The sequence below is a fragment of the Tursiops truncatus genome, chromosome 7, assembly GCF_011762595.2.
Source record: "Tursiops truncatus isolate mTurTru1 chromosome 7, mTurTru1.mat.Y, whole genome shotgun sequence".
Taxonomy (NCBI): domain Eukaryota; kingdom Metazoa; phylum Chordata; class Mammalia; order Artiodactyla; family Delphinidae; genus Tursiops; species Tursiops truncatus.
In genome coordinates, this window is record NC_047040.1 from 54,122,414 (window position 1) to 54,150,288 (window position 27,875).

At 38.2% G+C, this 27,875-nt stretch overlaps 1 protein-coding gene across 8 annotated transcripts in view; it reads left to right on the forward strand.

Annotated features, from left to right (window-relative positions):
* CCDC141 (coiled-coil domain containing 141) overlaps positions 1-26,668 on the forward strand; it is a 217,586-nt gene extending 190,918 nt beyond the window's left edge. For 3 of the 8 annotated variants that reach the window (XM_073807529.1, XM_073807525.1, XM_073807526.1), the window contains 4 exons: positions 5,429-5,542; positions 14,141-14,994; positions 17,116-20,899; positions 23,132-26,668. In XM_073807529.1, coding sequence (XP_073663630.1) covers positions 5,429-5,542; positions 14,141-14,994; positions 17,116-17,383 — 1,236 coding nt within the window. In that variant the 3' untranslated portion in view covers positions 17,384-20,899; positions 23,132-26,668. Of the gene's footprint in view, positions 1-5,428; positions 5,543-14,140; positions 16,150-17,115; positions 20,900-23,131 lie in introns of those variants that run through there. The other 5 variants (XM_073807528.1, XM_073807527.1, XM_073807531.1 and 2 more) reach the window with 5 other exon arrangements.
* Positions 26,669-27,875: the final 1,207 nt, after the last annotated feature.

Genomic DNA, 27,875 nt, shown 5'->3' on the forward strand with positions numbered 1-27,875 from the left:
TCGCTCATAAATAATGAACATGTTATTTTTTCTCCTCCAAATTGTGGCCCTGGAGAAAATAAAACTAATCTTCAGGTATTATAGTCATTGAACATTTAGCTTCATGGAAATATTAAACTAATCATTGGCATCTTTCATGGAATAAATAAATTGCTGGTAAAAAAATAGAGAGAAAATATGTTTATGACTATGTCTAGGTAAAATCTGGTTAAAAGAGAGAAATGTATGTATATATATATATGTGTGTGTGTGTATATATATATACATATATATGTATATATATATATTGTTTTTGTCTATGTTGTGTCAAAACTGGTTTCATTAGTGCTGTTTTCAGAACTGGCTGAAAGAACCAGTTGTTTAGGATAGAGAGAATGGCAAGGTAATCAAGAGCACAGGCTCTAGAATAAAACACAGCCCCCTAGGAATACCAACTCTCCAAATTATTGGATTTGTGAATGAATTGGGGTAAATTCCTTAATGGCCGTGAGTCTCAGTTTCCTGATCTATAAAATGGAGGAAATAGAGGAAGCTAATAACAGGATAGCCCTGAGGATTGAATGTGAAGACACCTGTGATTATTGTTGTGATTGCTGTTGGTATTGAGACATAATGGTGCTCTTGCAGCTTGGAGCAGAATTATATTTATTTTCAGCAACTATTTTTTCTGTATGAATTTCCATGTCATAAATTTGAGTGACATTCCATTCAAAATGGTTTGCTAAGCTTGCTTATTTATTTATTTATTTATAGCTGTGCTGGGTCTTCGTTGCTGCGCGCGGGCTTTCTCTAGTTGCGGCGAGCAGGGGCTACTCTTCATTTTGGTGCGCGGGCTTCTCATTGCACTGGCATCTCTTGCTGCGGAGCATGGGCTCCAGGTGCATAGGCTCAGTAGTTGTAGCTCGTGGGCTCTAGAGCACAGGCTCAGTAGTTGTGGCACACGGGCCCGGTTACTCCGCAGCACGTGGGATCCTCCCGGACCAGGGCTTGAACCTGTGTTCCCTGCATTGGCAGGCAGACTCCCAACCACTGCACCACGAGGGAAGTCCCTAAATGGTTTGCTAAGCTTTTAATTCAGTGGGCACCCAATCAAATTATCTTTTTCCTTTGGTTGAGAATCTGGATTTTTCAAATTCTTTACCATTTTCAGTAACACTGTAGTGAGCATCTTTGTACGTGAAGCTTTTTTCTTTCTTTTGTATTATTACCTACGCAAAAATTCTTTGCTTTTCATAGATGTTTTACAATGATAATGCCACCAGTAATGTATGAATGCACCATATATTTTGTATTATCTTTTTCAGCAGTAATCGTTTCCTCCCCACCTTCACCCCACCCCCTGAGGATGTGTTTCTTCTGATTTCTGATACGCAGCCTGAAAATGGCTGCTTCCTCTGACTCTTTGCTGTCATCTACAGCATCCCTCCCATTTATGCTATACATCTCCAAGTGAGCTCCACTAAACAAAATCGACTCTCTTAAAGTGATAGCCCTTTCCAGTTTTTCACCTTCATGGCTATTCTTACTGAAAGCTGTTTCTATTCCCTCTGCCCCCTTCCACTTTCCCCCTTCCTTCTACACCCCTGGAGTCAGCACTGCACCCTCTCTTTCTCATTCCTAACCTATCACTTGGATTCTCTTTTGCGCTAGTCAGCAGCCTCCTAATTATTCACTCCTGCTAGATGAGCCTGCTAGTGTCATTTTTACATTCAGAACACTTCACTACAAACTCTTCCTTGTTTACCAGATAAAGTTCGGACTCAAGGCCTTCCAATGTTCTGGGGCCGATTGTTTTTCCAAACCACTGTGCTTCTACATTCATTGTAGGTTCCTCTCTCACTGGTCTCCTACCCCACATTCCCAGGCCTCCTGCTTCTAAACTTTTACAGTCGTTCCCGCTTATCTACAGTTTTGCTTTCCTCAGTTTCAATTACCTGAAGACAACCTCAGTCTGAAAATATTAGATGAAAAATTCCAAAAATAAACAATTCATAAGTTTTAAATTGTGAGAGACCATATTCATGTAACTTTTATTACAGTATATTGCTATACTTATCCTATTTTATTATTAGTTATTTTAATTAATCTCTTACTCAACCTAATTTATAGATTAAACTTTATCATAAGTATGTATGTATAGAAAAAAACATAGTACATATATATAACGTTTGGTACTATCTATGGTTTCGGGCATCCACTGGGGGTCTTGGAACATATTCTCCATGGGTAAGGGCGGGCCACTGTACCTCATGTGCATGGCCTTCTATCTCTCTGACCTAAATTGTTCATCTCTCAAAGCCAGACCCAAATAGTGCCTCCTCCACAATTCCTTCCTTAGCTGTGTCACTTCGCAGGGGAACCGGGCCGCACAGCAGGAGCGAGTGCGGGCGAGCGAGCGAAGCTTCACCTGTAGTTACAGCCATTTCCTGTCGCTCGCATTACCGCTTGAGCTCCGCCTCCTGTCAGATCAGTGGCATGAGATTCTCATAGGAGCGCAAATCCTACTGTGAACTGCTCATGCGAGGGATCTAGGTTGTGCGCTTCTTATGAGAACCTAATGCCTGATGATCTGAGGTGGAGCTGAGGCAGTGATGCTAGCGCTGGGGAGTAGCTGCAAATACAGATTATCATTAGCAGAGAGGTTTGACTGCACAGAGACCATAATAAATCAATTGTTTGCAGACTCATATCAAAACCCTATCAGTGAGTGGCAAGTGAAAACAAGCTCAGGGCTCCCACTGATTCTGCATTATGGTGAGTTGTATAATTATTTCATTAAATATTACAATGTAATAATAAATAGAAATAAAGTGCACAATAAATGTAATGCACTTGAATCATCCCAAAACCGTCCCCCACCCCCCAGTCCGTGGAAAAATTGTCTTCCACGAAACCGGTCCCTGGTACCAAAAAGCTTGGGGATCGCTGTGCTATAGCTCCTGTGTTTCTTCCTACCATAATCATCACATATAACTACCATGATCATCCCAGCCTCTCTCCTTGATTATACCTGAGGAAACCCCGTTCAGTTTAGCATCCCACACAACATTTAACACTATGCTTTGCTGAAAACAGGTTCTCCCGAAAGGGTTTTGGCATTTGTAGTAAATGCTCAAAGGATTGGTACAGAAAAAAAAAAAAAAACCATTCAATAGCCCAAAAACATTTGGTTTGGGTGGACATTAAAATGAGGAATGGCCTCTTTGGCAAGAGAAATGGGCATCAGAGATATGGGGATATATGTATATGTATAACTGATTCACTTTGTTATAAAGCAGAAACTAACACACCATTGTAAAACAATTATACTCCAATAAAGATGTTAAAAAAAATTTTTTTTAATTAAAAAACAAAACAACATTGCCCTTACAAGTTACGGCCTAAACAAAAAGCCTGTCAAATGATGCTTGCTAACACTTTACAGATGTTTCTATGAGAGCATACATGTATGGTTTTTATGTTTTTAAGGTTGATTCTGTGGCTCTCTTTTGCAGGGGGTTATTAAAAAGCAGACCCAGAAATCCCTGTCAAGGCTGAGACAGTGATAATAATCCTTTCTATTTGTTTAGCATTTTGAGATTTACAAAGGATTTTCATAAATATTGCCTCAGTGATTTCCAAATAACCTTGTGATGGTAATAAGGTAGATGTTGTTTTCTTTGTTTTAGAGTGAAGTTCAGAGAGGGTAAAAGTGCTTTGCTTGGGGACCCACACTCAGTAGTGGTGGGTCTGCAGTATGAACTTAGTTATAATTCAAAATCTAGTACTCCTTCCACAACTGCCAATTTGGTTTATTTTATTTTATTTTATTTATTGAAGTTTAGTTGATTTACAACATCATGTTAGTTTCAGGTGTACAACACAGTGATTCATTTGTATATATATAACTGAATGTGTGTGTGTGTATTCCTTCTCAGATTCTTTTCCCTTATATATTGTTACAAAATATTGAGTATAGTTCCCTGTGCTATACAGCAGGTCCTTGTTGGTTATCTACTTTATATATAGTAGTGTGTATATGTTAATCCCAACTTCCGAATTTATCCTTCCCCCCACCCCCCTTTCCCCTTTGGTAACCATACATTTGTTTTCCATGCCTGTGAGCCTCTTTCTATTTTATAAATAAGTTCATTTTAAGATTCCACATATAAGTAATATCATATGATATTTGTCTTTCTCTGTCTGGCTTACTTCTCTTAGTATGATAATCTCTAGGTCCATCCATGTTGTTGTAAATGGCATTATTTCATTCTTTTTGTGGCTGAGTAATATTCCATTGTATAGATGTACCACATCTTCTTTATCCGGTCATTCATCGATGGACATTTAGGTTGCTTCCATGTCTTGGCTATTGTAAATAGTGCTGCAGTGAACATTTGGGGTGCATGTATCTTTTTGAATTATAGTTTTCTCTGGATATATGCCCAGGAGTGGGATTGTTAGATCATATGGTAGTTCTAATTTTAGTTTTTTAAGGAAACTCTATACTGTTCTCCATAGTGGTTGTACCAATCTACGTTCCACTTTGGAATTAGGTATCAAGTGTGTACTAAAGCAGAGTAATTTATCCAGTAATACAAACCAGTTTAATTTTTAGAGTTGGGAGTAACAGCTAAATCTCCCCAGTAAATGTCTCCCCAAATCTTCCAAGTTGGTGTAACATGTACACTTTGAGAAGCATGCCTGTTTCTTTAAGGCCCATCTAATGCCTGTATTCCAGGTGGTATAGAGTATCTTCTGTTGCCCTATAATCTCATCCTAAACTGGTGTCCTGTCACTTGGTGTACCTGTGGCTCCTTTCATCTTCACAAAGTCTTTAAAGCTCTTACACTGGCTCCTCAGCAGTTAGCAAACACCCTCTACTTCCATGACTAAAACGGAGCCCCATGAACTGTAGGAGCAAAATATCACCACCCACAAAGCATCGTTTGTTCTCAATTGTTTTTTTTCTTTACCATACTCAATTATATTACCTTCCTCTTTTCATGAGTCTCCCAAACACTTTGCTTGTCTAAATACTCTGAATTTCCTACTTTGTTCTCCATCAGAATCTTCAGTCATTTCCTCCTCATGGCTGCTCCCCTAGATTTTTGCGATGGTTTAAACTGTCACGCACAATGATTTTTCTCTCTAGAGAATGCTCCTGTAGGTGCATCCTATTATAACAATGACTTTTTTCCAGCTGGGCCTTTGAACAACCTATTTTTACTGGCAATCAACTTTATCAAAGGAGTGAGGTAGGAAGGGAACTGTGAGCTTGAAGAGATAATTTTATAAATCACATCGTGGGAGTACGCCAGTCTCTTGAGGAATACATTTACTGAAAGACTGCAAGTGGTCTATGTTTTCTTCCAAGTGGTTATTGTGTGGCACTGTTCCCCCAACTTTCCTGGCCCAGGCTCTCACTAAGCTTCACTTTGTACATCAGGGAAACGTTTTAAAGATGAATCTGAATTTGGAAGGCTTCCACGATGATTGCATTGACCTACTAAAAGAACCAGGGAGAAATAAGCAGACAATATTCAATAAAGGAAGGAATAAGGTAAAGAAAACTATGTACCCTCAGATATTCATTACTTTTGTTTTGAGGTTAGAGTCATTGTGCATTGAAAAAAAATGAATTGAAGCCTTATTATCAATCTGAATCTTCCAGTGTAAATGAAATGTGAGTGTCCTCTTCCCTTCTTTTCTATCCCTTACTTAGTCCTTCATCTCTCATCTGTGCTCTTTCCCTCTGAGTCCCTCCCACTGAATACTGGAGCCATAGCATTTCACAGTGGCGTTGGGACAGCCATTCAAACACCACACCATCTCCCCAAACTATTTTTGTTTCTCCCATCTTTAGCTGCCTTTCAATCCCAACTTCAAATTTTACTTCTCCCTCTTTATCATACCACCAAGTTATGACATTGTTGTTTTACACTACCCCCTGGAAAACCTTAATACATGAAATTATTGATAGATTGTATCTTGTTGCCATAGACTCTACCTCTAAGATGATATTTCATATGTACTAAAACATAGAATGCAACTGAAATATAAATACTAAAGTATTTAGAGAAATGTTAAATTATTTTAAAGCCTATGCATTACAGATAAATTAAGCATGCAGCAAGAACTGCAAATATTCACAAAATGCATATGCATTTCAAAAGCATTATTTAAATCACATCATGATGGATTTTCAGTATAAGTTGCTCACTATCTATTCATAGCTGCTGGACTATAATTAGCTCTTGACTTTATGCTTTGCCAAGTTTGCTCCCAATGTTTGTGTCTCTCCCAAGGAACTGAAAGAGCAAGCAGAGTTGACATTTTTCTCAACTGCTCCCAAATAAAATAAAATATACTCTTTGTGACATGAGAGTTTAAAAAATTTCTCCCCACTTGTTGCAGTCATCTCATGGAGAAAGACTTACCTTTTCTTAAACTAAATACAGTACTTAAGAGCTTCTTTATATGTCCTTTTCTGCAGGTTAAATCTATGTCAAGGTCTAGTGCAATTACACAACCACCAGGCAGCAAGTACCATTAATTAAGCAAGCTGGCTTTTTTCATGGGATGGGCTTGTAGCATTTAAACCCTGATTCCTCTCTGAGGCAAAGGAAAGCTGCCACACCTTGATCATCTTGTTGGACTTTAGCCTTATATCAAATGATCTTTGGTTACTCTGATTGTCTAAACCAGGATTACTCAACCTCGGTACTACTGACATTTTGGCCCAAAGAATCCTTTGTTGTGGGTGCTGTCCTGTGCATTGTAGAATGTTTAGCAGCACTCCTGGCCGGCAGTACCCGCTCTCCACCCAGTTGTGACAACCAAAAATGTCTATAGAAACTATCAAATGGCCCCTGGGGAGCAAAATCAACCTTGACTGAGACTAACTAGTCGAAATAATAAAGAATAACATTAAATGCATCACATTTTCTTAACTAAGTTATAAGAGATACTAAATCCAACAACATATTATTTATTTTTTTAATTATGCACACTTTTCTACATTGTCAACCACACACATTTAGTAAGATTAGAAACAAAAGTGATTGCTGCCAAAGCAAACACACTCATTTATACTTAGTAAAACTGGCTTTCTTGTTTTTATTTATTTTTCTTAGAAAAAAATTAAAGAAACAGATTCCTTTAAATAAAAAAAGCAAGATTTTCTTTCATTGAGAAATCACTTTTACTTTAACGTAAATTAAAAGACATGATAGATCATCAGATATTTAGGATAAAAGTGAAAATCCATAATTACACTATGATCTCTCATTGACCTCATTTCATGTATATGTTCTCGTGCAATTGGCAAAATGAAAGGGCAGCAGTAATCTTCACTTTTAAACAGCTCAACCACATTTACCCTCTTACTGTCTCTATCATTTATATTATAGGTCAGCTGTAACAAGTTCATGAAACACCATGTGGGCAGATAACAAGAAGCACCAAGTGAAAAGCTTATGTGGGAATCACTGCATTCAATTGTGATACCCTTAAATGGTATTGTTCTTTCTCAGAAAATTATTTGAGTCAGAAAGAACAATTCCACCAAACTCTTACAAGAAAATGTTCATCACAGGATTTTTTCCTGGAGATAGTAAAGTGCTTCTCATTTTTCTGACGCAAAAAATACAGTTGGTAGAATTAAGCAATTCAGTAAATGCAGTGCCCATTGCACTGCTAACAGATTAGCGATGGTGTTTTATTCCCTAAGATGAGCACTGAAGCTGAATCCGCAGGACTATCTAAAAACCCCTAAGGTTAAACAGAGGCACAGAGTATTAAAAGCCTTGCCTAAAATCACAGAACTATGTAAGGCTTATGATACCAGCATTTAGAGTTACAGAATTCTAGTGCTAGAAGGGATTTAACAATCATCTGATCAAATCTCATTTTACAGTTGAGGAAACTGAGGCCCAAAGAGATTAAATATTTTGCCCTCCAAAATTCACAGGAAGTAGTGTCAGAACTGGGCAGGCAACCCAATTCTCCTGAATTTCAGCCATGTAACTTTTTCCACAAGACCAAAAGGGAGCTCCAAGAAACTGCTGCATATAAATAAGCTGTTTTGTAATGATACTATAGATTCCCATGCCAAATTTTTTCCCTCTTGCCATTCATCTATTACACAGTGATTAATAAAGTAGCAGCATGGAAGTGCTTTCATAGCAAACAATTCAGTGGAGTGCTCTTATCAAAGTGGGTGAGGACAGTCCCTGGGCCCTCTTCCAGTAATCCTGATCACCTGGTAAGCGGAGTAAGATGTTCTTGAGACATTTGCTTTGGAAAATAATGGGAGGCGCAAAAGGTTCTTCACCACCTTTCTGTTCTCTCTTACCTTGTCCTCCCCAAGTGCTTAAGGGTACCAAGTCACTCCTTGACTGCCCAAATCCCCTTCCAAGAGCCTTCCCCAGAAAAGCCTTTCATAGACCAAGCCCTATGTTCAATATCTTTCTTTATCCACTTCCCACTTACCTTCATTAAATCATAAACCAAGATAAGATTACCTATTGTGGAGACATTTTAGAAGATAAAGCCTTGTGGAATTCCCTTAAATTTACCACAAACATGGCTCCCCACCCTACGGACTTGGAGAACTGGTGCTACACACTTAGTTCAATGGATGTAGAGTATCATTATATTTTCTCTTCCAGATGCTCCACTGACAATAAGAGAGAGAGTTTTGCCTACAGGGCAGTGATTGTAGAGTCAAGTGATTATGTCCATCAGTGGAAATGAAAGTTCAGAAATCCTGACAGAGATATGATCTAAGGCTATAGATTTAGGATTAATTAAAAGTTAATGATCATTAGATATAATATTAATTAAAAGTTAATGATCATTAGATCTCATAGGGTGAGATCTTTGAGTGGAAAAGTATATAGAGAAGATTAGAAAACTTAAAGACAAGATTACACATCATTCATGTTTTTAGAAGGTGGGAAAAGAAAAAGGAATCAACAAAGACAAAGAGCAGCCAAGGCTATACGAGAAAGAAATTGAGAATGAGCGATGTTTTGGTGAGTTAAATCAGTTTCCCAGACACGTTGCCAGAACTCATCAGATTGATACAAATATTCCCTGTCTGTGCTGAGATACACAGATTTATCTACCCCTTTCTGGAAACACACACACACACACAAACACACTTTTTTTCTCCGAATAGCAAAAAATGGCTTTATGGTGGAGAAATATAAAAGATAGTTGGTATATGTGAATGTCTGGAAACCATTTTCATAAAGGAAAATTAGTATACCCAGGAAACTATAGTTCAGTGAGTTCTAAAAGTGATTTTTGTAGAATTCCATAGTGACTTAAAAACTGAACACCTATTTGCATTTGAGAATAAAGACAGAAGTGTCAAAAGCCAACAGGGATTTACTCAGAAAAACTTGTGTTAAATTCACCTTATTTTGCTTTCTGAGATGATTATTTAATAGAAAACTCTAGGTTGGTGCCATAGACAAAATTTATTGTGGTTTCAGGAAGTCATTTGATAAACACACTCACGATATGTCTCTTAAGGTAAGTGGAGAAATGTGAATTGAATGGGCGTTTGGTCAGGTTATAATTGTGCCCAAGCGTGTTAAATAGTTCATCAGTGTCAACCTGGAAGACAGTTTGCCTTGCCCTGGGGAGACAGTTGGCTTTGTCCTAAACTCTGCAGTGTTCAACACTTTTATCAGTGGTATTAATAGACAGAGGAAGTAGGACATTTTAGTTGATTAAAAACATTGTGAATCAATAGTCCCATGTGATTCTTATAAAAACAAACAAAGAACTAATAAAGTCACTTTCATAAAAACATATCATGTAGATCAAGGAGATGATTCCACTGATTACTTTCCACCTGAAAAGTAAGTAAATCCTGGAAATAAACATAAGTTGAAATGTTTCTAGAAAAAGATTTGAGAAAACTCTCTCTTATTGTCAGTGGAAGTTATCCGGTAGTGTATTTTTGGTGGAAAGTATTTTTCTACTTCAGGAATTATAGGGAGTGAAAAAAAAGTAATATCCTTGGATTACCTTCTTGAGTTTAGCACCATTTGAAAGTGAGACACAGGAGTCAGGAATCAGTAACCAGTAAAAGCTGGACTGGAGGACAGGGCTTGGACTTTTCTAGTGGGTTTCCCCAAACTTCATCTCTGTTGAGACAGACTTGTCTCCTCAGCCACTTGGGTGCACAGCTAGACAACAGAGGCTTCCCTTACAGAGGTTTTTCATGCATTAGAGCCAGTGTGGATGCACCCACTTGATGGAAGGCACATCCAAAAGAGAGGGACTCAAAGACACAGAGCTGAGCAGGCTCAGTCTCTTCTTCCAAACCCACAATTAGGTAAGTCACTTCCTCCGCAGGAGCGAGTGAGGAGTAGGGAAACTAGCCCAGACTTTTATCCAAATTCCTCCTAAGCCTGTTGCAAAACTTCAATTTTTACACATTATTGTTTTCCAGAGGGGCCTATGTTACCCATAGAAGTCATTGAGGAGTTGCCTGCCCCTGCATGACCCTCAGATCAACAAATGTCCCTGCCCTCCCATGAAGGAGTTTGTAGCTCATTAAAGTGGGACCTCCGAAGGTGACCAGAATGAAGAAAGTTCCAGGAATTAAGGCAGAATAAGACCTGGAGGTTGCAGGACCAATTCTCTAAATAGTCAAAGGGCTGTTAAAAGAGGAGAGCAGTCGGACATCTTCTATGTCATTCCAAGAGGCCAATTCTGATGTATTGGTGGATACTGAGTGAAGGCAGATCTGTGATAAATACAGGAAGTTATTCTTAACACAAATAAAGCATAAACTTCTTTTCAAAGAAAGCACCCATTCAGAAAAAGTGTTCAAACAGAGGCTGTCAGAATGGCATAGAGGAGATCCTTAGTCTGAACAGGAGGTTGTAGGATCAAAGTCTCTGAGAAAAGGAAAATAAACATTCTACATTCAGGGAGAGATGGAAGGAGAGGCACTAAGCTGTGGTAGGAAAACCAAAAGAAGGAGGGGCATTCCCTACGGAATATGTGTTTATTTAGTAATTTTTTTATTGAAGTATATTTGATTTACAATGTTGTGTTAATTTCTGCTATACAGCAAAGTGATTCAGTTATACATATATATACATTCTTTTTTTTTTAGATTCTTCTCCATTCTGGTTTATCATAGGATATTGAATATAGTTTCCTGTGCTATACAGTAGGACCTTGTTGTTTATCCATTCTATGTATAATAGCTTACGTCTGGTAAACCCAACCTCCCATTCCATCCCTCCCCCCAGCTCCCTCCCCCTTGGCAACCATAAGTCTGTTCTCTATATCTGTGATTCTGTTTCCATTTCATAGATAAGTTCATTTGTGCCATATTTTAGATTCCACATATAAGTGATATCATGTGGTATTTGTCCTTCTCCTTCTGACTTACTTCACTTAGTATGATAATCTCTAGGTCCATCCATGTTGTTGCAAATGGCATTATTTCGTTCTTTTTTTAAAATTTTTATTTAATTAATTTATTTTTGGCTGTGTTGGGTCTTCGTTGCTCTGCGCAGGCTTTCTCTAGTTGCGGCGAGTGGGGGCCATTCTTCTTTGAGGTGTGCAGGCTTCTCTTGTTGTGGCACGTGGGCTCTAGGCATGTGGGCTTCAGTAGTTGTGGCACACAGGCTTAGTTGCTCCGCGGCATGTGGGATCTTCCCGGACCAGGGCTCGAACCCGTGTCCCCTGCATTGGCAGGCAGATTCTTAACCACTGAGCCACCAGGGAAGCCCCTATTTCATTCTTGTTTATGGCTGAGTAGTATTTCATTGTATATATATGTACCACATCTTATTTATCCATTCATCTGTCGCTGGACATTTAGGTTGTTTCCGTGTCTTGGCTATTGTAAATAGTGCTGCAATGAACATAGGGGTGCATGCACCTTTTTGAATTAGAGTTTTGTCTGGATATATGCCCAGGAGTGGGATTGCTGGATGATATGGTAATTCTATTTTTAGTTTTCTGATGAACCTCCATACTGTTCTCCATAGTGGCTACACCAACTTACATTCCTACCAACAGTGTAGGAGGGTTCCCTTTTTCTCCACACCCACTCCAGCATTTATTACTTGTATACTTTTTTTTTTTTTTTTTGCAGTACGTGGGCCTCTCACTGTTGTGGCCTCTCCCGTTGCGGAGCACAGGCTCCGGACGCATAGGCTCAGCCGCCGTGGCTCACGGGCCCAGCCGCTCCACGGCATGTGGGATCTTCCCGGACAGGGGCACGAACCCGTGTCCCCTGCATTGGCAGGCGGACTCTCAACCACTGTGTCACCAGGGAAGCCCACTTGTATACTTTTTAATGATGGCCATGCTGACTGGTGTGAGGTGATACCTCATTGTAGTTTTGATTTGCATTTCTCTAATAATTAGCAATGTTGAGCATCTTTTCATGTGCCTATTGGCCATCTGTATGTCTTCTTTGGAGAAATGTCTGTTAAGATCTTCTGCCCATTTTTCGATTGGGAGATTTTTGTTGTGTTGTTGTTGAGTTGTATGAGCACTTGTTGATCACATCATTTGCAAATATTTTATCCCGTTGGTAATTTTTTTAATGAGAAAAACTTTTAAGAACTTCTGACTTTAGACCCAGGGTTTAAACTTTTTCTAAATGGCTGAAGGAAACCACTTTCTCTCAGCTGGGATTATGCTTTCTCTGAGGGTAAGTCATATCTGTGGGATAGTAGAAGGAACATTGTTTTGGTTTGCTTCTAGTCTTCAATCTGAAAACACATTTATTTCTCAAAAATCACCTGTAAAGTATATGTCCAGAACAGGACTATGGGCTAAAATGAAGAACTCAAAGTCAAGGCAAGACATAACTTTCTCATGTGCAAGTAGTAGCCACAGGACAAAAACCAGTAATTGTTAATTAAGGAAAAATGTGCCCAAAATGCTGAGGAAAGGCAAAGAATGAAGTGGTTATAAAACAAGTAGGTTGGGATCAATGAGATCCCTTTCAGCTTCAATATTCTTTTGAGTCTATGCCAGAAGGGTTATTTGAACCTCTTCTCAAACCAGAGATGGACGTCAGTAAGTGGAGAGAAATACTAGAACAGTGTGAGATGGATCACTGTTTTTCTCAGTCTTGTAGAATGACCTATGCTCCACATGGGACAGAAAGACAAGTGGCAAGTGTTCCTCTGCTGTATGTTGGTGTGTTCTCCTGTGAAAGTCCACAACATGGGATTGTTCCCTTAATATCTACCTCCCTGCTAGGCCGTCATCTCCAAGAGGGAAGGATTATATTTACTTTTACTCACCATTTATCTCTGCAATGCCTAGCACAGTACCTAGTATATAATAGGTGCTCAATAGATATTTTTCATCGTAAGAATAAAACTAAGGGGCTTTTAGAAAATAAAACCAGTCATTAAAATTGGCTTTCTCTATATGAGATACCTATAGTTGTCAAATTCATAGAGACAGAAAGTAGAAGCGACTGGGGGATGGGAGAAGGGGAAGTTAGTCTTTAATGGGCACAGAGTTTCAGTTTGGAAAGATGAAAAGATTCTGGAGATGGACAATGGTGTTGGTTGCACGACACCGTGAATGTCCTTAATGCCGCTAAACTGTACACTTAAAAAATGTTAAAATGGTAAATTTTAGGTTGTGTATATTTTACCACAATAATTTAAAAAAAAAAAAAAGAATGGCTTTCCTGAGAAAAAAGGAGGGTTATTCTAGGAGGGTCTGAGGATCACCTAAAAGGGAACATCTGATATATGGGAACCACGAATGCTGTGAAGTGTAGACAGATAAATAAACCAAACCAGAACTTGCTGGCAGAGGAAGACTCCTCAGATCATGATTGGAAAGACGTGGATCCAGTCGAGACTGCATCATGAGAGATGAGAACCAGGGCTTTCTCTCTTCTGTGTCGCAAGGTCTGTCACCTCTCACTCAGAGGCTGGAGGTCGGTTTACACCGATTCCTTAGTCATGGGACGGGGCTGTGCTGAGCTTCAGCAGACAAACAGTTTCAAGTTCTGTAAGGCCAGAGCCAGGGCCCCAGCTGTCACTCACTGCAGGTCTTCTCAAGTTGTCTCTCTGAGGTTGACTTTGAGATCTGGAAAAAGAAAACTCGACCACTAACTGGAAGCTTTGACTTTTCCATTTTGAAGGAGCAGGCCAAGCCAGCGGACGACTTGGCGGTCAATAAAGCAGGAGAGGGTCAGGTTCCACGGGAAGTGAAGCAGCTGGTCCCCGGCCCAGAGGGTGCTGTCCAAGGCCTGCTCCTGCCCGTGGATGTGCTTTCAGGAGAAGAATATGACTGTGTCTCGCCCGATGACGTCTCCCTGCCTCCGCTCCCGGAAAGCCCCAATTCCCTCCTCGCTCCGTCTGACATGGAGCTGGAGGCGCGTGCCCTCCCGTCCCTCCACCGGCACCTAAGCAGCCACGGGATGCAGACAGGGACCAGCGGTCCAGGGGAGGCCCCGGAATCTGGCCTTCCGCCACCTGCTGCTTTTGCTGATGCTTGCGATGATAAGAGAGAAACATTTTCGAGTCATTTTGAGAAGCCTTCCCCCCAGTTCCAAGCTGAGCCCCCATTAACATCCCGAAGATTTCCGGAAGAGAGTACTGACTTCCACAGAATCAGTGTTAAACCTCCAGAGAGCATGTGCGGTGAAGTGCATGCGCGAGCTTTGCAACAGCACCCCCAGGCTCAGGGAAGTTTGCTAGAAACACCGGAGAAAACGCATGCTGATAATAACGTCACTAAAACCCGACATAGGCTGCATGCTTCCCAGGATGCATGCTCGGGTCTCGGGTTTCAGCCAGGCCCCAGCCAGGCCTGTCAGAGGCAAATGGTTCCCAGAGAAGAGATTAAAGTTACCTCAGCAAAGAACAGCGTGGTCAGCCTAGCTGGCCAGGCCCCTAATTTCTCCAGGCTCTTGTCTAATGTAACTGTCATGGAAGGTTCTCCAGTGACTTTGGAAGTTGAAGTAACAGGATTTCCAGAGCCTACACTGACATGGTGGGTAGCCTATAACGACAAGCCATAAACAGAAACAAATTGAATCACTGAGCAAATCATTCTGTGTGCACTAACTTAAAGGTTTAGGGGTAGCTGATTAATATTCTAGGTCACTGCAACGCTGCATGATTCAATCTCACATCGAACCCCCGACTCTCATTTTTGTAGCCGCATGGCTGATACCCTTAAAGAAAAGGTAACCATATAAAATAATGATTTAACCAACTCCAAAAGCACTGCAACTTAGTTGTGCTATTTTTTGGTTTCAGTTTAACATTCCGCATTTCTAAAGGTTGTGCTTGAACTTCTTTCCTATTGTTTATTCCTACATAAGCATGACATTTACTTGGTTTAACATCCAATTAAAAAACATAAGCATTTGGGTTTTTCTCTTTTCTCTCATTTACCAATTCCATCTTTTCCCTCTTCCAACAGAGTCACACATGCCACTTTTGTAATCTTTGTTTATCTCACTAAGATTTCTTCTTTTACATTTCTTCAATGTGAAAGATGGAATAAAAATATTTCTTTCACAGTTGCTTCTAGTGACAGGTAATAAAGCCGTTTTTGAAAGGTGATGTAATAACTGAGCTGTGAACAATGTGGTTTTACTCTAGACACATCACCATTTTTAGCCAATTTGTTTTAATGAAAGTAAACGGCAGAACACAGGTTTTATATCACTGTTATCATAAAAGCAGTTCTAACTTTCTTAATATGTGGGTTACTTTTAAACGTTTAGAAATTTTTCAAGTTTTCAACCTTAAGTATATTTATTTGAGGACAAAGTTACAAATACGTGAGCATGAGTTTATACTTATAAACTAAGTAAAATAGCATTTATTTATCATACTATTTCAGTAAACATTAAATTAACTCTTTCAATTATTGTGTGTGCCTGTTGATGGTACTTGAAGTGTGGATCAGCTCTCTAAAGAGTTTATGAGAAAATGTTCGTTTCTCAGATTATTAAAAGAAATTGCACTTGGGTTACAGTGCAGCCATTTATGCTTTTTATCTTATTTTGTTGTCTTTACAATTGCATGTTTTTTACAGATCAGGAATTTTGTATTTAGGAATTTAAATATCAGTAAATTTATTATTTAATATTATCATTTAATTCATTATTAAATATTAGTTCACTCCAAAGAAAAATGTTGTCTGAAGTGTTTCTTGTTTTGGTCCACACAAAAGATGACTTGATTAGTATTTACTGTTGAAGAACTGCTGCAGTATTGTGAAAAAATACCTTGCCCTCAAATTTACAACAATTTTGCTCAGTTAACAACTGGCAAACTATCAGGGAATCATTCTTAGGACACTCAGAAAAATGCAAAATTATCACCTAGGCAACGGGAATAGAAAATGCTTCAGGTTTGTCACCACTTCTTGTGTGGAAGAACATGGGGATAAATAAATAAACAAGAACCTAGAGTATACAAAATAAACAAATCATTTGCTTTGTATAATGATGCAGCTAAGTGCTCATATTCGTAGGAAACTCTTAGAAACGTGTCATTAACGGTAGTAATCCAATTGAATAAATGCCTTTTATAATTAGAAATTATTTTTTTCTAATGAAATTAATTCACAAAAATTAAATGAACTCATCTCGCCAGGAAGTGCTATGTAAGTACCTTCCTCTAAAGCGGCGCATTGGCATTCTCCTGCGGATCTTACGGGATGAGTCTGATGGGGAGTCACAAGCTGCTGTTTCATAGTGGCTGAAAGAATGACACAGGTCAAATAGAAGGTGCCATTTCCCATTTGGGGTAATTGTTGCCATGAGCAGATGGTGGCCCAGTGTGACCAGATGGCCCAGTTTTTTTAAGAGGAGTTGGATATCTGAATTTTCGTATGCAATATTCTAATTGATAAACGTCCAAAAATTCAGTTTTTAAAAAACACAGTCTGAGCCCATCAAGCACATCTATGGCTACCAGTTGACAGCCTCTGCTTGAAGGATACACAGCCCCACTGGGATTTGTGGTTGCTGCAGAGTTCCTGCTAATGCTAGAGAATATTGCAGTAGTCATGGGCCGAATTGCAGTGCTTATTAGAACTTGGAAATGATGTGAATAAACAGTGATCCTGACTCTAAAAACTGACTCTCTGCTTCAGGTACAAGAAGGGCCAGAAATTGTCTGCAGATGGGCACTTGCAGGTTTTACACAAGGAGACAAGACATTCGGTGTTCATTCCGAAGGTATGCGAGGCAGATGCGGGCCTCTATGTGGCTCGGGCCCAAAACTCTAGTGGCATTCTCTCTTCCAATATCATCCTCCACGTGACAGGTAACCGCAGGCCGCCCATCACCAGAATAAACTGGATCCTGCTGAGTGTCATCTATGTTAGCGTGTCCCTAATGTACTGGCTACTCACAGAGTAACTGCGCGGTTGGCACCAATGGGCGTCATTCTTATGAGCCTAAAGGACAACAATACTGCTGTTTATTTTCCTGCATCTCCCACCAAGCATCCCCAACCAAGTATCCCCCACCCAGTGTACCTCCATTCTGGCCGTATTGCTTTTTTGGAATACCACTGCTCGGTGAAATAATCCAATTTTCTTTAGTGCTTTAATGTATTTGAAGAGCTCAATAAATCATTAGCAGCGAATAAGGATACATTTTGTATTCTCAAAAGAGATGTGTTCAGTATAAAACACAGTCAAATTATACTCTGTTTATTCCCTCCTAATTTAAGAGCATTCAGATCAAGTCTCACATCAGCATGCAGATGTGTTTTATTTCAAATCCAACTGTTTGATAATCTATTTTTAATTGTACGCATAAACATCTCTTTGTAGAATAAGAGTAGAAATGTTGAACTAAAATTGTAATTTTCATTATTGCATAAGATGTCCTTTAATTTTGCTTTTCATGTCTTGATCTCATTTATTGAAATACATTCTATGTAGTTTCAACATAGCCTACATTCCTGAGTCTGAGGATGGCACTGCAAATAATCATTCCTCCTGTTCATCTCATGGGTTTGACATTGGAGAATAGATGTGCTGTTAGCCTTAAATGGAGTTTGAAACCTCCATCAGCTGTGTGTGTCACAGAGCAAGATAGAGCATAGCCGCAGAGGTGGACCAACAGTATTTCTGTCCTTCCGTTGACATGTTTTGGGCAGCCATGTGTATACAGCTGCAACCGGCTTCTCCTGCTTCTAATCTTGATTCTGTTGCTGACCATTTTTACAGCCTGTGGGAAGGCATAGTAGTGCCTCAGTTTCCCATTTGGCAAATGGGTTCATCATCTACCTCTTGGGCAACTGAAGGTTTTCATTTCATGTCTGGTAAAGATCTGGAAAATGGAAAGTACTCTATGAAGACTAAGGGTAATTGTATTGCTTACTGTAATTTGTCATCACACTGCCTTCTGCCCACTGTTTTCTTTCAGATATTGTTTCTTTTGAATATTAACTTAAAGGATGGTGTTAGTATGTGATTTCCAACTATTTCCATATAGGAAAATGATGTTTTCTGAATTGGAGCTTAAATTCCTTTCTAATTTCTTAAGACTATATCTTTTTCAAAGACTTGAAATTAAACTCAGGGGGATACATTTAGTAAGATCTTGGGAGAGAAAAAGTATATAATAGGATGACAAGATAAATTCTATCCTTTTCTTATAATTACCACTGTAATATTGAAGAATGTTCTGTGCCTTTCTGAAATATATTATTCAGAAAAGAGGATCATCATTTTAGTGCCTTTAAAAAATAAACATGTATAAGAGAGGCATTTGTTTTTAGATTTTAAATGTAGTCTTGTCATGTTAGGGTAAAATCTCTAGTTGAAAGAATATTCATTATAGATTTTTGATGAAGGGGAGGCATTAATTATGTTGCTGTAAAGCCTGTCTACAAATAATACAAATATTTAAATTTAATATATTCAAGTTGGTATTAAAAAGTTACTGGATATTAACCAAAGGTGTGAAATGTGTGGCTAAGTAAAAAGTTGGCATATATTTTCTTGTGCTGTGTATTCAATTTAATGAAAAAATTTAATCTCTTAATTTTCTTAAAAATTTTGACAGAAACCTATTAAAAGCTTATATATACAGCATCCTAGGGAATTCATAGTCTCTTAATTCTCCTGTCCTTTTCGTCCAGTTTCAAGTATTGTGCATATCTTGCCAAATTGCTATTCCCATTTGAAGCTAAAGAGTAAAACCTACTTATGTCCAAAGAGGGCCAGCAGGACCAGGTAACAAATTCTTGTCTCACTCTATCTCTTTCTTGTTAATTTAGTGGGATCTCCCATCCCTTTTTGTCAGCTTGGTTGAGTTTCTTTTAACAGGAGAAAATCAAACAGAAGTTTAATAGCATGTGTACATCAGAGAGACCCAGGAAAACTGAGTAACTCCAGCTTGGCTGAATTTTTGGTTTGGGGTTGTTAGGGCCTGGGAATTACTGGTTTGCTTTACCTGTTGCATGCCAGTACATGTTAATCCTTTGGGGAGCAGGATGGGATATACATATATCCATGGTGATGACCAAAGAAGGCATATAAAGTCCCTGATATATTTGATTTCTATATCAAGCTTAAGGTTTATACATATATCTGATATATATAGCTTATGTATATACCTTATATATATCATATATTTGTATACATATACACCTAGAGCTCAAATGTTGGGATAAAACATTATGCTGATATTCATGTTATAGTTCGGATAGCTGTGTATCTGTCTGTCTGTTTATCTATCTATCATCTATCCATCCATCCACCCATACATTTACCTACCTACCCACTTACCTACCTACATATTCTTCTGGGCTATTGACTATCTAGTAATCCCCACAGCAGTGAAGAATAATTAGCTATTCACTTATTCTTTTGGTTATACTTTAATTTCAGTGTGATTATCCTTTCTGTTAACATTTTTGTCTTGATCAAAAATTCCCCCTATGAAAGTATGAACCAAAAGTATTGGTTAAAAATGAAAAACTTAGGAAATGGACATGATGTTTCTATTTTGAGATATATACATGATTTATACCTGTTTACTTCTAGAGTAAATTCTGGACAGTTAGCAATATCAAAACACTTTTCAACAAGAAAGTGAAAATGACCAAAAGAAATTTTAAAGAATATATACTCGATACCTTGAAGGAATGCAACACAAAATGTGTTTTGAGCTTCCTATAAGGCAAAATTATTTTTTCCAGTTTTTATTTTCTGATAAAAGGATGTATAAACATTTGATGGTAAAGTTTTTTTACATTCAATTCCAGGAGAAACTTACCATAGGAATCCTTACATTTGAATCTTTGCATATTCTATAATATCTAAAGTATTTGGAAAAAGAAGCAGGAAAATTTAGGTGTTTCATTCAATAATGCTAACCATCACTTATAGTTAAGACACAGGCTTAAAGTAAATTATTGCAAGAACCTCCTAACCACTTCACCCTTAAATTTCTTCAAGTAGCACACAAGGTCCTTTAGTACCTATGCTTCCATTCCCAGCCTCTGTTCCATCCCTTCCAATCCCCCCATAAAGCGATACTTAACTTCAGGTTTTACCCTGTCATGATCTTACTTCTCTCCAGCCCTCCTTCCCAGAACTCCCTTACTCTATTCTACCCAACTTCATGTGGCTTAACTCCTGCTTATCCTTCCAGGTCCTTTGGAGACACAACCTTCCCAGGAAGCCTTCTGACCCATCAAGTCCAGTGTAGATGTTCCTGCTATGTGCCCTGTCAGCACCTGAGCTGACCATGTCACGTCCCTTAATAGTTGCACTGGAATCGCACATGTGAGCATCTGTCTCCTGGCTAGAGCGAGAGATCCTTATCAGCAGCATCTGTGACAGCCCCGTTCGTCATCATACTCCCAGCACTTAAGACATAGTCACACACTCAATATTTCTTGAATTGTTGTCAGAGGTAAGCAAAGATAAGCATAGCTTGATTTGTCTCTTCTTCTTTTTTTTTTTTTTTTTTGGAGAGATGGGTGGGGGAATGTCAAAAGAGAAAGATATTCTTTGTCGCCTGATTATTCTTTCTTGTTATGGACATTGACCAGTCAGAATCAGGTTCTAACCTCACCTAGCCTACCACACTTAAGTGAGAATCCTCCAGAGCCTCTGGGCTGCACCCCAGTTGAAACTTTAAACTTAAAGATATAGGCTGGCTCTGGCAGTGGAGTGGAGAAGTGGGTGTCTCCCCTCTCAGTGACTAAGTCCCAACTGCCAAAACCAGAATTTATGTACTTCTTTAGAACATTGCACAAATTATCAATATTTTATTGTAGCTGGAGCTCAGTCATCTGGTTGCGAACAGATCTTATTTAAAACCGGCTTTTCATTCATAAGTGTAAATCTAAAAACAGCCAAATCCAAAAAATTAGATTATTTGAATTCCAAATGAAGGAAGGAAAAAATATTGCATCTTGTTCCACTCTGCTTATTTTTATTCATGACCGTGCCTTACTAGAAATTGCCATCTGAAGCTTTTGACATTCCTGTTGTAGGTACAGTATTTTAAGCGTGTCCATGAAGTAAGTTAGCTGAAACAAAATAAAATATCTCCTCCTAGTACACTCTGATATTGTGCATGTCAATGCAAATGCCAAAGCATGACAGACTGTTTTCCATTTATAATAAGCAGAATCTTGAGCTGCATCAAACAGCCAAAAAATTTGTATTCACAAAATGAAACAGTGTCCTGCTCAAAGCAACAACAATTCATTTTCTCCTCTGTCTTCACATGAGATGAGATTTGAATGTTATCAGCTGTGCATGAATTCAGCCTCAAAATGGAAACACAAAGCTGCTAATTTGGCTTTTCCTCAAGAATCCCCACACCATTATTCCTTATGTGGGTGAGAGTTTATATAACATCATGAACCACCCAAAACTGGGGGTGAAAGTTGGATGCATGACACTCCTCCAGATGAACAAGTCTTTGATTCTGGAGGCTGCTTGGCCAGATAGCTCTTCCTTCTGTTCAACAGAAATTTCATTTGTTTAAGCCAGGACTTGGCATATCCACTTCTTTGGATCCTCTTTTTTATACCATAAAATTAACACCCTATCCTCCTTAGAGGACAAGGGGACAGAAAGAATTGTATAGACAAGAACGTTTGTGTGCATATATTTCCAGTTAACGTAATAAAAACCTAGTGAAATTAAAACATATTTTAACTATAGGCATTGCTGGAAAAATTGATGACTTTTCTTTAAACCAAAACAATAATAGGTACATAATTTGAAGTTTCCCATCTGTATTCTGATGGCTCCCTGCTATGTCTCTTTTCCCATTTAGAACTCACTTAATAACAATACTTGTGAAATAACAGCTCCAGAGCTGGCTAATGAAATAAACTTTTCCCTTTGTCATTCAGCAACTGTTCTTTTGCAAGAACTTTATTGATCCAATAACTACAAAATGACATTTTATCTTATATTAGTATTAAAAATCATATAATAAAATCTTCTGAAGATAAAAATTCACAAGATGAAATACAAAGGAAGCTTATCCATGGCAAATAATCTCTAACCCTTGTTATTCTAATGATGCCAGAAAGCCGCCTTTCTTTGTAATAAGTATTATGCAAACCTCCATACAAACAGGCTGTTGGCAAGCAGGGCAGCTGGAAATGCAAAGTAGGAAACCAGGTACCTGGCAGGATCAGAAAGGCTAAAGGCCCATCTGCTCCAAAGTGTCTTTTCTAGCAGCCATTGCCATGCCGACCCTCAAAGGCCTACCTTTGATTCAAGTTAACGCAGCTCTAGAAGATGCCTCCTAAACGCCCATTTATTCGTTTCTATTCTTTTTAAAGGAGTAATAGAATTTCTCCTCACATCCTCGTCTAGGTTATCAGATTAAATAAGAACATTTCCCCCACCAAAAATCCCCGATAGATTCTTGTGAGGAAATGGGGTATGTGGGAACCTGAAAGATTTGTCTGCTGTGTTCCACTAAGTGTTGGGAAATATAGGACCAGAGGGGAAAAAGAGCCAAACATCGGGATGAGGCAACTGAGTCAGCTTTGTTATCCTCCCTCGCAGTATGAATTTCCTACACATCTAGGAAACGTATGTGGGGAGCTCCCTGAGAGGAAGTTAGAGGCCACAATAAAATGTGTCTGCATGACTTTTTTTGTTATTCAATTAGAGGACTGTACTGGTTGAAGTGTCAGGGTGAGCCCTAAATCCACAACTGGTGTTCTTGTAAGAAGGCCATGACAGACCTGGAGACACAGAAGAGACACATGGGAAAAGGCCAAGTGATGACAGAAGCAGGTTGGTGTAATGCAGCTGCTGCAAGCCGTACACCACCAGAGGTGGCCACCACCAGAAGTGAGAGGAGCAATGAAGCATTCTTCCCTAGAGACTTCAGAGAGAGCCTGGTCCTACTGATGCCTTCATTTTGGACTTCTAGCCTTTAGAACTGAGAAAGAAGAAATTTCTGTTGTTTTAAGCCATCCAGTTTGTGGTACAGTCCTCCTTCAGTATCCCTGGGGGATTGGTTCCAGGATACCTCCTCCCCCCACAGATACCAAAATCCACCAGTGCTCAAATCCCTTACATAAAATAGCATGGTGCAGTGGGACCCTCCTTTATCCACAGGTTCTGCATCAGCAGCTACTGAAGACCGACTGTTCTTTGTTACAGCAGCCTGAGGAAACCAATGCAAAATGTTTTAGAAAAATCCATACACGTCTTTCTCTGGAAAAAAAATTCCCAGAGACATTCACTAATAGACAGCAACCAGTGCTGCCAATAAGCACTCCCAGGTTGTGCTGCAAGGCCTCAGTTCTCTTCTTGATTTAGGGGATCATCTTAGTATATTTCAGTCAGTCAGCAACTATTCATCTTCTACATGAACATTGTCCCCTAAGTATACCACAGTGTACTAAAACCAGATAAAGATATTAAAATACAACTATAGGCCAATATCACTCATGAATGTAGACACAAAAATTCTCAACACAGTACTAACAAATCCAATCCAACAGTGAATAAATAAACTTACACATACAAGTGGAATTTTTTCCAGGTATGCAGGCTGCTCCAATATTCAAAAATCAATCAATCCACCATATCTACAGGCAAGAGAAGAAAAATCGTATGATTATATCAATTGCTTCAGGAATGACATTTGAGAAAATTCAGTATGTGTTCATGATAATTTTTTAAAAACTTACAGAAAACTAGTAACAGAAGAAATTTCCTCAACTTGATAAAGAGCATCTACAAAAAAACTATAACTAACATCATACTTAATGGTGAGAGACTGGACACTTTCACCCCAAGACTGGGAAGAAGGTAAGAATGTCCTCTCTCATCACTCTCAGCCCACATTGTACTGGAAGTCCTACCTAGTGAATAAGACAAGAAAAGGAAACAAAAGTTCTGTAGATTGGAAAAGAAGAAATAAAATGCTTTTGTTTACAGAAAGCATGATTTTCTATCTATAAAATCTCAAAGAATCTTCCAAAAACTCTTAGAACTAATAAATAAATATAGCAAGTTCACCAAAAGCAGAAGGCCTGCACCAATAGTATCCAGGAGAAAGGCAGGGAGTTAGCAATAAAAGAATCATGGTGAATCAGGCATCTTTTGAGGCCAAGGCAAAAGGTGGGCAACCTGAATTTGTCTCTTTCCAACAATTGATTACAGACATCATGGATACTTGTAATCTAGTTGCAACATCTCACACTTTATTTTTCTTGCAGCTTCCTGCATTATTTTGGGGGGTTTTGAGAGAGGTAAATTATTAGAAGGAGACAGTGCTCAACAGAGCAAGGGAATATTTGATGTGGAACATAAACTTTATCGTTTGCTGCCATTGTCATTATCACTGAAAGAGAAAAATTAGAAAGACATTGTAATTACAATGTTGTAAAGCTGAGCTTTCCCCAACAATAACATATTAATATTAGAACAAAAGGAGTCCTTTTAGCCTCTGACATCAAATCCCAGAGTGGATGATTTATCAGTTGGTACTGTGCTGCACTACAAGAATGAATGTATCTCCCGTGGATAAGTGCTTTTCCTATCAGCAAGGATGGACTCATGCTGCTAGTATATTTCTAAGGTTTCTTGATAGAAATCAGAGCTAAAATATGTCAGCCATTATATTATACTTTCAAAAGTAATCGGTTTCATAAAGTCATATATTGGTCTATTAATTAATTAAAAGATGGAAAACAAATGACTACTTTGGTACCTACATCTAACAGGAAACTTCAATGAAACTAATCATTTTGTATTTTCTAGATGGTAACTATAAGTACTTTCTTCATTTCCATGTTCTTGAAGGTAATTTTTGGTCATATATATCATTTGTCTAAAACGTAATTGGTGTTATACATTACCACTTAAAAGAAAACTAACTGACGTACCACAAAGGCCAAGTATTAAACTTACATTTTATCAAATGCGTTATAAATTTAATCATATAAACAGTGAAGCCCTGTTACAACTCCATCCAGGACTTATAAATGGATATGCAAGCAAAGCATAGTTTTAGTCATAGTTTTAGTTTTAGTTCAAATCTATGGCAGCATATTATATAATTGCACAAATATTGATTTACTATTACAATTAAAAATGGATCATGAACCATGAAGAATGACTCAGGCTTAACAGAATGTACATGTGGGAGTCATGACCACAGTCTAAGGTTATGAGGCTGGTTTTCTTGACAGTTGAATCCCATTCTTCTGTGCTCTGACTCTATCCCATCATAGGTAAAAATTCAGTAAGTTAAGGGATGGCACCATCTCACAAAGAACCTCAGAATTAGGAAAATCTATACGGTTTCTTTAAATGTGAGAAATTGTTGGTAGCAGTTATGCAGCACAGTGTGTCACATGTCATTAATGTCATTGTGAATTAATAAAAACCTTTTCAAGAGTTTTGGATCTTGGTGCTTTGTATGTGTTTGTGTGTGTGTGTGTGTGTGTGTGTGTACACCTATTTCTTAGTATGAGTTCTTATCCATATGAATTAGGTAATATATAAAATTCCCAGGTGATGTATGATTAATCAGGTTAGGAAAACACCTCTTGTTAATGGTACCAGTGCCATGAGAAACTGATGACCAAGAGTTAAAATAGACATTTCTTATTTTAACAGCGGTATAATACAGACATATATTTATGTGCATACCACAAGATAAAATACTCAGCACAACTCTCCAGTTTTTTAAATGTATGATTAAAAACCGGTGTTTCCAAACAGGATTCCCAGATTACTGATAAACAAGGGGAAAATACTCTTCAGATCTGTATACAAATATATCAGCTCCGAATATAAATCCATTTAAATTCCTCCTAGGTAGCAATTCAGAGAGTTATTTCTAAATAGAACTTAGAGGTTACTTTTATTTAAATGTAATAACAATATCATAAATCATGCTTGGGAAGCAGCAGGTTTTTTTTTAATCCATTGGCTATTGTATTTGTATCTTCCATATAAAGTACTGAGTGTGGCTTCTTAAAAATGGATTTTTCTAGTTCATTTTTCAAGGTTATACAGCATGTATGATTACTGCAGGGACAAATGTTTTGTGTGTTCATTTCTTTTTTACTGCTAATGGTTTATACATGCAAATAATGAAATGTATATTATGTCTACTAAGTACGTGGAAACAATGTAGAATTTACCTGCCTGATTCTTAGCTCCGCTGAGAATTCTTTAAAATGTAATTTAACATTAAATTCTTGTAAAGGTAATAACTTTAATCTGATTTTCTTATACACCTTCTGCAGATAGGGGATATTTATTCTTGTATGAATATTGATTCATAAATGCTCTTAAGGAATGCAGTTGCTCCAATTCGAGAGAGAAAATTTTCATGGTATTTAATATTTGATAGGGAATATACTCCTATTTAACATCCCCTTGCAGAATAGTGATCTGTTTATAACAGGACAGTAATCAAATTAAATGAAGACAGTTTTCCAAAGTCAAATATAATCGTTTCTCACTATGGTATAGTCTTTCACCATGAAAAAAGAACTAGCTGTTGAATTCGTTTCTCCTATACTTTCTTACCATGTCATTAATTTTAATGGGAAAAAGTTTAGAAGGTATGAAATAATAAAGAATTTGTTTTGCCTGGCACTAAGTAACTAACTGTATACTGCATAGATAATTTAACCCAATGGTCATATTAAACATTTTTTAGGTTCATGCAACTTAGCTGGTGAAATTCACTGAAATTGAATTCCATGACAGCCACAAACAGGAAATATTGTCTAAGGCAATAAATTGGTGAGATGATAAAGACAAGATGTCAAGCAATAGCTATAACAATATGATTAAATAACAGATGGGACCAAGGATGGAAACCATTGAAGGAAATGCAAACCCAGTTATAATTATGTGTTAGTAGTCTTCTCTGTGATGTTGGTTTAAAAAAATTGTGTCCTCTTCCTTTCTTCTGTTCTGGAGTAAACACACATAAATGTACATATGCATACACATCCATATGTATCTACAAACTTGCATATAAATACATCTAATTGTATCTATATTCATAATGGTATCTTCTGAAAATCTTACAAAGACTTGGTATAGAAAGTCATCCCAGGCATCATCATCTGTCTCCTATGACCATTCCATCGGAGCTGACGCTGATAAACCTGGCATAGCTTCAGGAACGACTCCTCCAGTTTAGTATGCAGACATGGTCATGTAAACCTCTAAGACTTAGCCTCTTTGAGCCGACCTGCAAAGTTTCAGATTGGTAGAAAAGAGGAACATTTCTCCATTGTGTGTCCACACGTGGCAACCCCTCCCCTTCCCACCTGATTCTCTTTAAGTGAAGAGTTAGTATAAGGTAGGAGGAAAATATTTTTCACAAATGCTTTAGAACTACACATCTTAAAGAATAAGTTGCCATAAGT